This window comes from Piliocolobus tephrosceles, chromosome 11 (genome assembly GCF_002776525.5).
Source record: "Piliocolobus tephrosceles isolate RC106 chromosome 11, ASM277652v3, whole genome shotgun sequence".
In the NCBI taxonomy this organism is placed as follows: domain Eukaryota; kingdom Metazoa; phylum Chordata; class Mammalia; order Primates; family Cercopithecidae; genus Piliocolobus; species Piliocolobus tephrosceles.
The window spans coordinates 75,109,829-75,124,125 of NC_045444.1; the positions used below are offsets into that span (position 1 = coordinate 75,109,829).

At 32.6% G+C, this 14,297-nt stretch overlaps 1 protein-coding gene across 1 annotated transcript in view; it reads right to left on the minus strand.

Annotated features, from left to right (window-relative positions):
* The window catches only part of COL5A2 (collagen type V alpha 2 chain), a 148,507-nt gene that overhangs the window by 70,197 nt on the left and 64,013 nt on the right, over positions 1–14,297 (minus strand). Inside the window, exons 2-3 of the mRNA XM_023212406.3 lie at positions 8,314–8,538; positions 2,155–2,168 (exon numbers count right to left, since the gene is read on the minus strand). Of these exons, the coding sequence (XP_023068174.1) occupies positions 2,155–2,168; positions 8,314–8,538 (239 nt within the window). The remainder of the gene's footprint in view (positions 1–2,154; positions 2,169–8,313; positions 8,539–14,297) is intronic.

Here is a 14,297-nt window from a genome sequence, read left to right on the forward strand (position 1 = left end):
AATAAACAAAGGACTTTATGATGCTGAAACAACGCTCCTTCTAAAGCAAGACTAGAAGAACAAATAAAAAGAGAGGACAAATTATTTCAGTCAGAATGAGAAAAATGGAATAGTCTGCTAAGAACAGTTGTGAAATTTCCATCCTAAGAGACCTACAAGCAAAATGCACTTTATGCTTACTTTGTACGTAGGGAAATAGAACTCTCTGATACCTGTCTTACCTAAATTGTAGGCTTTTTGATATATGACTGTTCTGTTGCTGCACAATATTTAAAAGGGATTAAGTGTTCAATTATAAGTTTCTGATAATAAATTCCCTAATGATTCTATAGATTTCTTATTTTGTATATAAGCCACAAATGTAAATATTTGTTTCTACTGTTTTTATTAATACAGGCTCTGAAAGTTAATTTGTATGGAATAATGGTTTGTCTAACGTTTTACTAAATTTAATTTTCATATCCACTGAGAAACATAAAGTTCATGTACTCAGATCCAGATGTGCATTACAATTACTTATCATTTAATACCATGTGGACATGCTTTGTAGAATGTCATTACCATGCAAGCAGTCATAGTGTTTTTCTCACATTTGCATCATCTACACCATTTGCCTCACAGCCATATAAAAAAGGTTCAGTAATTCTGTTGGAGTTAACATGAATCAATCAATCAATCAATGAGTTGTAAGTAAATATCAATATGGATATAAACCAAGAACAAATTGCATTTTTATAACATTGCTTTGCTCTTGTGTTTCTGATGATACCTGATGACAAATGAAAACGAGTCATGAAGATAGTGGCACACAACTACAGTCTGCTACATTGGCAGCTGCTTTGAGTATATTCTTCACCCAGCTCTCCCACACTACCTTTGGAGAAACGCAGCAAGTGACACAGTCTACCAGTTATCTCTCTAAGTCGGGTAACTGCTAACTGAATTAAACTGATTATTTCATGGCAGTACTCATTGTTAGGTTTTTGTGTTGTTTCATAGATCGATCTGTCTGTCTATCCATGCATCCATGCATCCACCCATCTTTCACCTATCTGTCAACTTTGTTCAAGGCCTATACCAATCTGCTAAGTTTCCATTTATTTTCATTTTCACAATAAATTAAATGTGAGACAGCATTTGCAGCCTTTCTCCTTTGACATATATTCATATCTAATTTATTCCAAATGAGACAAATTTATGATATTGCCTTCTGAAACAAAATGTGTAAAACTGGCCAAGATCTCCCCTCGATAGCATCACTCTCATTTATCAAGAAAGTGTAGCATTGCTTTGTCCGTTATCTGATAAATTTGTTTATTAAAGTTCCACTGTGTGCAAAAGCAAAGAAAATTTATGGAAATTGGGACCAGTAACCATTTCTACTCCCTTGATCCCTGTGCCCATCTCATTTGGATAGGATTGAAGCAAATGCCATTATTTTCAAGATAACCAAAAAACAGAGAGCACTCTTGGGCAAAAAGAACTCTCTTCGCTTCGTAGGATTACTTTTCTGATGGCAAGTGACCAAGCTGACCAGCTATACTTGAGTCATGGATGCAGCCTACTACCCTGTTTTCAAGGGTAAAGCTTGTGTCCAGAATTAGATTTTAAGCTCTCTGAAGGTGAAGGAGGGGAGAGGAGGGGAAGAAATGCCTGGTTGGTAAAATGTTCAATTAATTCTGGATCTTTACTTCCCAACCAATGAGAGAGGGGCTACAGGCCCATTGAAGTCAAATTGACATTCTTCATTCCTTCCTTCCTTCCTCCCTTTCTTCCTTCCTCCTTACCTTCCTCCTATCTTTTCTTTCTTCCATCAAATGTGTATTGTACTTCTAATATGTGCAAAGTATGTACTATGCAATCATAAATGCAAAGAATAAAAAGGTTAGTAAGACACTGTCAATCCCTAAAGATGTCACAACTTTCTGGCAGAAACAGATATACACACAGAAATTAACCATAAAGTGAATGGTTAGAGGCATCTGTCCTTTGGAAACACAGTAGCTGAACTGTGCTCATATACTTGTCACAATGTATTTGTATGGTACTTTGTACCTTTCAAAAGCTTTCAAACGTTTCAGAGCACAGTTCTGTGTGGATAGTATTGGATATAACTCTGCTTATGAAAAAGAAATGATGCAAAATAATACTTACCTTTCTTCCTCTACCTGTAAAAAGAAAAGAGTAAATGTGTTATTTTATGAAGAAACAATTATTGAGAATCTGCTAAATATTTACTTTCAATAATAGATTTCTTCTGGAGTCAGAATTACGGTGATAGTGATTACACTCTTCAGCAGTAAGCAGAACTCAAAAGGTTTTGAATCAATACTTCTATAAAAGGCAAAAAATGCATCTTTTTGGAAAATTCTAACATGATATTAATATTCTTCACAACATTTATATGACATTTAAAGTTCATTAAATTATTAAATTAACTATTAAAGCTATAATGAATTATTTCATCAATATTCTCTATTTTTGCTTTTTATAATTTTATGAGTAAGGCTGTTTATTCATATGGTTCAAAAGCAAAAATGTATTAAAAGTATACAATTACACACTAAAAAATTTCATTCCATCCAGTCCTATTTTCCCTGTTTCCACTTTACCCCCAACCCCACAGGAGGCCACTATTATTGGTTTCTTATATGTTGTTGTCAAGTTTAGTTTGGCATATTTAAGAAAATTGTTATAGACTCATTTTTCTACTTTTTCCATACTGTTCTTCACTTGTCTGTATATCACATAGATCGTTAAATCTTACAGATCTTGCTTATCAGTATATAGTTTCTTTATTGGTTTTCTTAATTTTTTATAAGATTCCACTATATTAATCTAACACAATCTAATTAATTAATCTTGACCTTTGCCCATTAAGGACATTTGGATAGTTTCTAATCTTTTGTTATCACTAGGATGTACTTTATCAACTAACCAGGACAATTTTAAGAATGAAAGTGAAAGCTATTATTTATTATGCCAAGAAAATTGATATAATTTGAGGTTTTCCTGGGCAAGCTAGAATGGAGGTCATACTGGCTATTAAAAATATTGTAATGAGTAATTGTTACATATGTGCTACATGCAAGTATATTTGTAAGATAAATTCCCCAATATCCTTTTTGAGTTGAAAGGTATAGGCATTGGTAACTTGACAGATACTACCAATGTCCCTTCATAGAAATTATACCATTTTACACTCCGCAAATAATGGACACATTTCCCTACAGGCAATACGCAGTGATACCCAGTATGCTATCAAACATTTTAATTTTGGCCAATCTGATACGTAAAACATGATAGCTCAGTAAAGTTTTCATTCACATTTATTTTATTATGAGAAAATTTGACAGTCTTGTCATATATTGAAAAATCATTTGTATTTCCTTGCTTGAATGATTAGCTAACTTTCCTTGCCTATATTTTTATTAGCTTTTTTATATCTAGCATTTCTTTATATGTAAAGAATATTAATTCTTTGTGAATTGAGTTGCAAACATTTCTACTTTGCTCATTGTTTGTGTCACACAAATGTTATTACTTTTGTACATTTTTATGGCTTCTGGGCTTTGAGTCAGAATTAATAAAATCATATATTTTTAAAGACTATAAAGAAATTATCCTATGTTATCTTTGAAATCATTATGATTTAATTTTTCTCATTTAAATCATTGCTTTATTTAGAATTTGTGCTAGTGTAGAATATATTTTTATTATTCAACTTAATTTTTTTTCCAGATGATTGCCTAGCCATTCCAACAAGGTTTATGAAATAATTATTCTTTTCTCCACTGCGAAGATGCCATCCTTATTGTATCCAATCTGACCATGTATATTTGGATCTACTTCAAGATTTTATTTTATTCAGGTATCTACATCACATTTTTTAAACTAATGAATCCTTTTAAAAATCTTGGAGGGCTAGTCATCCTTAATTGCTCTTATTCTTAAGGATTTGCCTGATTATTCTTTCTTGTTTAATCTATGTAAACTTTAATTTACAATATGTTGAATTCTCAAAGAAAGTGTGCTATGTTTATACTGGCAACATCTTAAAGTCACTAATTAACTTATGGATAATTTATGTGAGTGTAATGTTTAGTCTTTCTAACCAAGAACATAATATGACATTCAGTTTTTTAAAGACTTAGTTTGAATTAGCAGTATTTAAAAATGTTTGTCAGATCTCACACATTTTGTGTATCCTTAAGCATCTGTTGCTATTACAAATGAGGAATTTTTATTCCTACTATTTCTTCTATGATGCAATTGTTCATACATAGTAAATCTATTAATTTCTGCTTGTTTATTTTGCACTCTCGTGTCTTACCAAATTATTTTATTTTTGTAGTTTTTTGTTTTTTTTTTACTCAATTTAACAGGTTTGTAAGCATACAACTGTATTTTCTGCAAGTGGATAGTTTTTGCTCCTCTTTTTAGATTTGCGAAACCTCTGATTTCATTTTTTAATGTCAAATTATTTATTCAGGCACATTCAGTACTGTTAAATGGTAATGGTGATAATAGATATTCATTCTATCTTTGTATTTAGTAGGGATGCTTTTAGTATTAAGCATAATGAAACTTTTAAGTTGAGATGTAAATATTGTATTGTGTTATTATCATTTATTACCAAGTTAGTAACTGTCTTTATCAAAAGTATTTACTAATCATTGTCAAATAGCTTTACTTTAATTATAAAGGAATTCATATGCTTTCTCTTCATAGATCTGTTAAGATAATTATTTTTATAATAGCTTTCTTAATATTCAATTATTTTGCATTTGTGGAATAAGCTCTACTTTTTCATGACTAATTACTCTCTTAATATGCTAATAGACTTAATATTTTATTTAGAATTTAAAAAAATATTTATAAGATCAGTTCATAGTTTTGTGTGTGTGTCATTGTTATTACTTTTGCTGTAAATAATATACTTCATAGCAAAACTTTGGAAGTTTGCTGTCTCAGTGTTCAAGAAGAGGTTTTAAAAGCATTAAAACGATCTTTTTAAGACCTTTTAGTTGTTTGACACAACTGTGAAAACACCTGGAGTTGCTGCTTTGGGAATCTAGCTGCTTTACAAATTTCTGTCTCTTCTAAGAAAATCCATATTCTAAGATTTTCTCTTTCTACCAGGGCTAGTCTTAGTAAATTACATTGTCTTAGAAAATTATTCATTTCATATTGGTTTTTAAATTTATGAAGATACAATTGAATAAAGGGACCTCTTAATAATTCTTTTATGTTGTTTTATTTTCTTTAGGCAATTTTTTCTTTATCATTTTTTGCTTTAGGTTAGATCTTTTGGTTGGGTTTTTATAGGACCATATTTTGGATTTACATGTTATTTCCACTATATTTCAGTTTTCTCACTTTTCAACTTCTGTTTTTACCTTTACAATTTTTTCTTCTACTTACTTTCAGTTTATTTTGTTGATTTTTTTTAACTTTTTGAGAAAGATGCTAAATGAATATACTTTTATTCTTTTTTATTTATATAAGCATAGAACTATGATTTTTCATTAAAATTTTAAAAATAAAATGTTTCACTATGTTTTTAAGTATCTTTGGTGTATTAGAACTTCTTATGTTTAAAAAGATTTATATATAAGTTCTATCAATTATATTCCATATTCTGTTAAATTATGTTAACATTCTTTTACATTACTCATAGATCTATATTTGTTTAGACAGTTTCTATTAGTTCCACTAAAATGAGCAAAGATAAAATTGACAGTATTTCTTTTTTCTTACATGCCCCTCAGGTTTTCTTCTAGCATTCAATTTTAACAAGGAAATGTTCTTTTTAGCATTTACTTTTGTAGTGTTAAATGTGCCACTACTTTGTTCATGTGATTTATCAGGTTTGAATAATACTTTCTGACTTTCACCCTTAAAGATGAGGAATTACCAAACTCACTCTAGTTCATACGTTCTTTTGCCTCCCCCTTTCATTATATGTAAATTTTATAATTATTTCTGCATTGTCAGAAGCTATAATATTTACAATCCCATCTGTCACCCTAACTTACACTTTTTAGTCTTTTTCTAGAGTTAAATATAATAAATGCTCACATAAGTTCTTTGACAGTTTCCTCAATTAACTCTGGGTTGTCTTGCATTTAGCCGATGGTAGTTTCCCTGGGAAATTTATAGAAACAATATTCCCAGAGAAATTTTTTCTATAGCTTTTATATTTGAAGGAGAGAATGGATTTATATTTAACATTAATTAACCATATTCTCTCCTTAAGAAATATGTATATATTGCTCCACTGTCTTCTGACACTGGATACTGTGGAGAAATTTGTGACCAGTCTTAATAACTTCTCCCTTTAGAAATAATCTGTTCTTATTCTTTGAAATTCTAAAGAAGTATTTATTTATCTTTAAAGTTTAATGACTTTAAATAAGTTACATATGTCTCTGTTAACTCTTTTGGATCAGTTTTTCAGACATGTGGTTGCCATTTAAATATTGAAATTAAAGTTTTATTTTACTTCACAAAATTTTTATCGTATTATGTTGTTATTTGTTCCACTCAATTGTATTATTTTTTTCTTTGGGTACTCGTCTTCAGGGTTATCCCTTTCTTGTCTTCCACATCAATTATTTCTTAACTCTTTAAAAATTGTAATTCATTATTTTCCTATTCTCATGACCCTTGCTTTATTTTGTGTAATATCAACTGTCCTTGTGATCCCTCCTATTTCATCTTCATTTCCTTGTGATGACTTGATTTTCCATTTCTTTTCTGACCATTACTTTTTTCTGCTTTATAGCCTTCTTTCTTAAAGATAACTACTTTATTAAGTTTTTTTGGTTCACGGTAAAATGATAGGTCAGAATTTTCACGTGGTCTACAATAATGTATTTTATGGTGTGTTCTTTATCTCGTAAATTTAGCTGAATTCAACCACTTTTTACCTTATGGCATCTGTGTATAATGTGATTGCCAGCTCCTAGACCAACCATTTGAAGGAGACTGTACATTTTGGTGTGTTTTCTGATATTTGCCACCATTGTTCCCATTTGCTCTTCACTTACCCCCACAGATTTAATTTACTTTATTCCTGGGCTTCTTTGATGATTGCATTTGCTTTGGGTAGCTCTTATATGTCTTGGTTTTAATTCTTTCTTTTATATATTTCTTATTACATTACTGAAAATTGAGTGTAGGTATTTATCCAAGGCACATTGCTTCTGTTCAAGAGGCAGAGAAGAGGTAAGTTGCTATCTATTTCCATGTACATACTGTTGAAACCTTTATTGTATTTGCTGTTATTTGCAATGAAATTTTGAAAAACAAAATAAAGCCTTGATATTGTCTTGACAATGATGAATTAGAAGTCTCATGACTGCTAACACAAATAACCTAAAGGTTTAATATTGCTCTTACTTAGTTTATTGAAACATAAACTTGTTTCCCTGACATGTATCTTTAAAATATGAACTCATACTGCAATACATAATATCTGTTAAACACAGAAACTTTTTCTTCAAAGAAGTTTTTAAAGCTTTACTTTATATTATTTTTTCTCATGGAAATCTGTTTCATTCTTTACCTAGCCAACATGAAAAGCATTCTGCATTTAAGAGCCAATGTAGGCTGGGCACGGTGGCTCACACCTGTAATCCCAGCACTTTGGGAGGCCGAGGCGGGTGGATCACGAGGTCAGGAGATTGAGACCATCTTGGCTATGGTAAAACCCCGTCTCCACTAAAAATACAAAAAATTAGCTGGGCGTGGTGGTGGGCCCTGTAGTCCCAGCTACTGGGGAGGCTGAGGCAGGAGAATGGTGTGAACCCGGGAGGCTGAGCTTGCAGTGAGCCCAGATCGCGCCACTGTACTCCAGCCTGGGCTACAGAGCGAGACTCCATCTCAAAACGAAAAAAAAAAAGAAAAAAAAAGAAGAGCCAATGTAATACAGGGTGCTGTGGCACTAAGTTACATTAGGAATAAGTTCTCCATTCACTAGGACAAAGTTGGCATCATTGAGGATAAATGTGTTTTCTAGATCTCTTAGGCATTAATGGACTTAAAGGGAAACTGAAAAATAACTTGGAGGCACTCATCATGCATATGGTAACAAATGCTTCAGATATTTAAGAAGACAGGAAATTACTGTCTGCTTCTATCTAACTTTAGATAAAGTGAGTGAGCAAAATCATTAATCATTAACCCCAAAAGCCACCGAAAAAGCTGCTTAATTATTCTCTTGGGTTGCTGAACGCTGAAAGTGAAAAACACTGCAACTATAAAGGTGAGTAACTGGATCAATTATGAGTTGGCCCTAAACATTCTTACCAAAATTTGTATTGCCACCTCCAGGTGTTTGTGAACAGACAGGACAGCATTCCCCAGGGGGTGTTACAGGGTCAGCACAGTCCAGCACATCCTGGCACTCTATCTTGTCACAGAGAATGGCTCCATTGTCACAGACACAGATCTGGCAAGGGGCAGGTTTCCAAATGTCCCTGTTTAAGTACATCTGGCCATTCTGAGTGCAGGCTATTTCTTCACCATATCCTTCTAAAATAAGAAGAAAAGAAAGAAGAGGTTAGTAATCTGAAATTATGGAATTGGGAAAATATTTTAAAAGGTGAGCCATCTTGTGGATTCTAAAAAATTCTGGACTAAGAAGTAACCTTCCAAGGAGCCAAACACAAATGAACTGATTTCATTTTGTAACAAAATAATATGTAATTCACCATGAAATGATGATAATGTATCCTTGCATTATAGGGGAAGAAATAAAAGTGATACAATGGAAGTATATTTTTTAACCAGATAATGCTTCCTTCAAGATTTTATTCTTGAAGGTATGAATGATGAATGAGAATATCAGAAGAGAGGAATAAAAGAGAACCATCCAAAAATGGGGAAAAATGAATAATTCAAAGGAGAATATATAATTTGAATGTTTGGTGAACCCTATTATGACTTGCAACTCACTGGAAACTTTAGTAAATTCCACAACAGGAGACAGTACGTTTTCATGTACCATAGAAAAAAACTGCAAAAAGGAAAAAGGCGTATGTTTTTATTAAAATTATTTTTAAATGTACAGGAAAAAAAGAATAACCATGTCCCATTGCATGGAGTACAATTCCATTTGATATCCTAAATTAATGGTGTTTACTCAACTGTGGCAGAAATGCAAAACTTATGCAGGTAATGAGTTAATTATGTTTGCATCAAAATTAATTAAGGAAAACCATAGCCAAAATAATACAGTAAGTTAATATATATTTGCCTAGTGCTTTTCTACATTTACATTACAATTAAGAAAGCTTGGGAAAATACATATATATGTGTGTGTACATATATTGCACAAGAGCAGTTCTATTTTACATTACTAATAAGTAAACACATATATTACATCATTAACTTTGTGATTTTATAACAATACTATAGAATTTTAAAACATAATGTGGATCAAATCATCCTTGCTTAAATACATCAAGAACTTCCCAACTACTTAAATTCAAAACTTCCTATAATTATAAAAGCTAAAGACCTTCTTTCTCATTTCTTGCACAACCTGACCACTTTTGCCTAGCACTACCTCTCCTTCCTTCATCCCAGGACCACATGGCTATCTATCATTACTTCAATGTCATCTCCCCATGAAATTCTTTTCTGACTACCCTGCAAAAATTAGACTTCCTTTACCCAATTGATATTTTTCAGAGACCTTTTCAAAGAACTCATTCACTTGGCCATTCGTTCATTTATTCATTCATTCATTGTGTATTATATGCTAGGTAATTGAAGAGATACTAAAATGTGAACAAATAGGCAAAAATCACTGCCCTCAGGAAGTTTATTAGAATGAGTATGAATTTTTAATTATTGTTTATTTTATCTCCCTCACTAGAGAAAAACTACATGAAAGTAAGGACTAGGTGTCTTGTTCATCACTGTATTTCTTTTCTTTTCTTCTTTTTTTTTTTTTCTTTGAAATAACAAAATGGAGTTTTGTTCTTGTCACCCAGGCTGGAGTCCAATGGCGCGATCTCAGCTCATTGCAACCTCCGCCTCCTGGGTTCAAGCAATTCTCCTGCCTCAGCTTCCCAAGTAGCTGGGATTACTGGCGCCTGCACCATGCCCAGCGAATTTTTGTATTTTTAGTGGAGACAGGGTTTCACCATGTTTGCCAGGCTGGTCTCCTGACCTCAAGTGATCTGCCAGCCTCAGCCTCCCAAAGTGCTGGGATTACAGGCGTGAACCACTGTGCCTGGCCTCATCATTGTATTTCTAAAGCTTGATGCTATACCTTTCAAAGAACTGCCATTTAATAAATACTTGTCTACTGGATGGATATAATGAATGAATCTAAACTATAGTAAACTAGTTTAATTGCACAGCATGAACTTTGTACTTCATAAAAAGATGTTTTAATGTAGTTGCAATGTAGTTGTAAGAATGTAATGAAAGATATTATCATTTGGCATATAAATATATTCAAATGATAATGCAAAGCTACATATGAAAATTATTTTAGTTTACAATACAGATATTAATCCAAAAATCTGCTTTATATAGTTTTTATTTGTCAATTACACCTTAAAAAAGCTGGAATAAAAACATTTTTCTCACTGTCCTGTGGAATACTTTGTTTTATATATTTAGTCTTTCATCACAGATATTTGGCAAATGGAAAATTGCTCTCAGAGAGTAACACTACTATATGCTAATGGTTTGTGTGCTGTTTTATAAGATGAGGACTAAGTTTCTAATCTGTTTTATCTTCATTAAAAGACCTATATCACATAATACATATCTAACCAACAAAACAGTATTAGCTCTATGTCCATGGTGCTATTATAATCATTTAAAACCAAGGGAAAAATAGAAATTATGTTTTAATATGCTTTTCTGGAAGATTATTTTGAAAAAATGAGAAATATATTCATCAAATAAAAAGTGTGACTTTTACATGAAATATCACTTTAACACAGTGTAATTCCATGATGAACATTTCCAGAGACACAACCTGTATAAAAATGGGCTTATGTCCATAGTTCACTGAACAATTCCATTAAGTAGATAACTTAAGAGTAACTTTGATCATTACGTTTTATGATTGAGAAGGAAATATCCACTTACAAATGTTAAATGCTATTACCTGAAAATGAGATACTACTTCAATTAGCTTGTTTCTCTCATTACACACTCTTGGGTGAGGGTGCTGGGAGTTAAGTGCATAAGTGTGTAGTACTAATTGTGCAAAATATTGAAAGCATACGTGGCTGGGTGTAGTGGCTCACACCTACAATCCCAGCACGTTGGGAGGCCAAGGTGAGAGGATTGCTTGAGGCCAAGAGTTCAAGACCAACCTGGGCAATACAGTGAGACACTCTCTCTGCAAAAATTTAAAAGTTAGCCAGGCATAGTGGCACGTGCCTGTAGCTCCAGCTACTCTGAAGGTGAGGTGGGAAGATGATTTTAGCTCAGGAGTTCTAGGCTGCAGTGAGCTATGACCATGCTATGCTGCTGCACTCCAGCTTGAGCAACAGAGTGAGACCCTGACTCACAAAAAGAAAAGAAGGAAGTATATGTGCTCCTTTCTGTCCTAAAAATATATATTATTGTGGAGTATTATATATATTATATATGTTACACATATAACTATATATATGTTTTTTATATACAACATTGTGGAGTGCTATATTTGTTATATAAATGAATATAATTAACTTATCATATAATTGTAATTATATAATATATTTATTGTACAAATCTTGAAGGAGCCACAGAACAGGATAAGCTATCCCCTGAAGATTTATAAAATGAATTATTATAACAATATATGTTATTATTGGATAGACATTATATATGAGGATATATATTGCTGATGGAATAATTAGATATTTGGAAGTAGAGAATATGAAAAACAAAAACCAGATGACATGTAACAATGTCAATTAAATATTAAAATATGTGAGGGACTCTTCAAGGAGTAGCTTATCTTGTTCTTTGTGGCTCCTTTAGGGTTGGAACAAAAAGACACATTGTTTCGTCTTGTGTTAACACCTAGAAGAGCAGTTTCTTTCTGAAAGTTTAAGACAACATAACTTGAACTCAAGGAGCAAAGAAGTAGGCCACTGGATTACTTTCTTTAAATGACAAAGCTAAAGGTTAGTTTTATACTCTGAGTCATCATGGGTTCCTTTCTCCTGAGAATTTATAATTAAATTTAAGATGATGTGGAAAGTTAGTTGGAATGCTTTTAAATAGTAAGGAGATGAAAAACCACATTCACTGTTAAACCTTGTCTCCTCTTCACTCAAACAAGAATCCATGCACATCACAGAGGGCTCAAAAACTCAGTGAACTCTCATTGTTCATGTCTGAATGAAAGACATGTACAAAGAAACAGTGGGTAGAAAATACAGGGTGTCTTGCAGTTTTCACGGATCTACATGGTAGTTGTACACCATATGATTAAGTTGTCCCTTCTGTTTTCTACACACTTACTTAAACGAAAAGAAAAGTCAAATAGAAAGCAAAATTGCAGCCAATTTGTTGAAAAAAATTGCAGTAAAGTTTTCATAATAGAATTATTTTATAAATGACAGTACAGTATAAAATAACAAACATTTTCAAATGACATTCTGAGAAATTCAATTCTGTCCTCCTGGTTTCCCTATCCAAATCATAAAATTAACCCAAGCTGACATCCAAAGCTTAGAATCAAGGCCCAGGACTAAAAAAGAATAAAAAAAAATAAATGTTTCTTAAAATACCTGTATACTGGGGCCGGTTAGGGGGTGGGGTGGGGTTGAGAAAGGGAGAGCATTAGTAAAAATTAGAAAAAATAGCTAATGCATGCTGGGCTTAATATCTAGGTGATGGGTTGATTGGTGCAGCAAACCACAATGGCACATGTTTACCTACGTTAACAAACCTGCACATCCTGCCATGTACCCTGGAACTTAAAATAAAAATAAAATTTAAATTTAAAAGTTGGGTAAACAAATATTTTTATATAATCTAAAAATGAACCCCAAAACTATCATTTTGCATTACTTGTATTTTCTGCTGTTTATGTTTAACTTTCCTAAAATTGATTGGGACTGGTAGAAATCTGATAACATCATCACTATTTTTTAATTTTCATGGTGTTTTAACTTCCAAAATTTTTATCTTCCAAGCTACAAGATTCTTTTACCCTCACCAACTGTTCCAATAAATTGAATCCATTGTGAAGTCATTCCCACAAAACTTCTGACACTGATGTATTACAGAGGAAAGATGTATTTTATCTGATCACATTTTATTTGAGGTCAACTCAATTTCTCTGTTTCTCATATATCCTCATAGATTTCTCTTCTCATAAATCTTAAGTGCTTTTAAATTTAGTTGTAAGAATTCAGTTCTTAATCACTAGATGGCAGACCAAATCCACTATCTTATTATAACAATTAGAAACTAAATTATCACAATTGCAGCTTGCCAACTATATGTTATGCCCTGCATCTACATTTTTTCATAAATTATACTTGTGGAAAAAAAAATGCCTGCATAGAAATGACCATATTGAAACCTTGAACTGGCCAAGAGAGACGATTGTATTTGCATATTAAAGTATTGGAGTCTACTTAAAGGTTTTGAAAAATATATGAAATAAAAGTCCCTAAAATTATGTTAGATATTCTCTAGTCATTAACTACAAGTCTTCCATGCAGAAATAATATACAACACACACGTTTTACAAAAATTTTAAATCTCTTATTCAGACAAATGTTTGCACTGACCATTTTTCCCTGTGAGCTGTGAGACTGTGAGTTCCTTGACAGCCAGAACTGTGTTTACCTCAGCAACGTTCACATTTAACGTCATACAATCTGTCTTTGATAAATGTGTGTGTAGCGTGGATGAATGCAGATGTGAATGAGGAAAGTAAGGAACTAGTACATTGATATGCCTATTATAAAGATAAGCACTTTTAGCTCTCTTTCCTCCTTCCCTAATCTTTCCAGAGAGGATGTGCACTTAGGACCCCTTTTTTGAATGAAAGGGAATGGTCACTTGGTGGTTTTTACCAGGTATGTCCCTGACATTCAGGCCCCTGTGTGACCAGAAAGGAAGAAGACTGTGTCAGTCACAAAAGTTCGTATTTTAGAACAACCTTCAGCAAGCTATAGCAACCCTTCAGCCTTCCTGACCCAGCTGATTTAGGTCCCTTTTGGGATTGTGAAGATCTGGGCTACCATTATTTAAAGTTTCTCTAACTGTAGAGGTCTTTGAGAGACTATAATCATGACACTGTCAGCCGGTGGCCT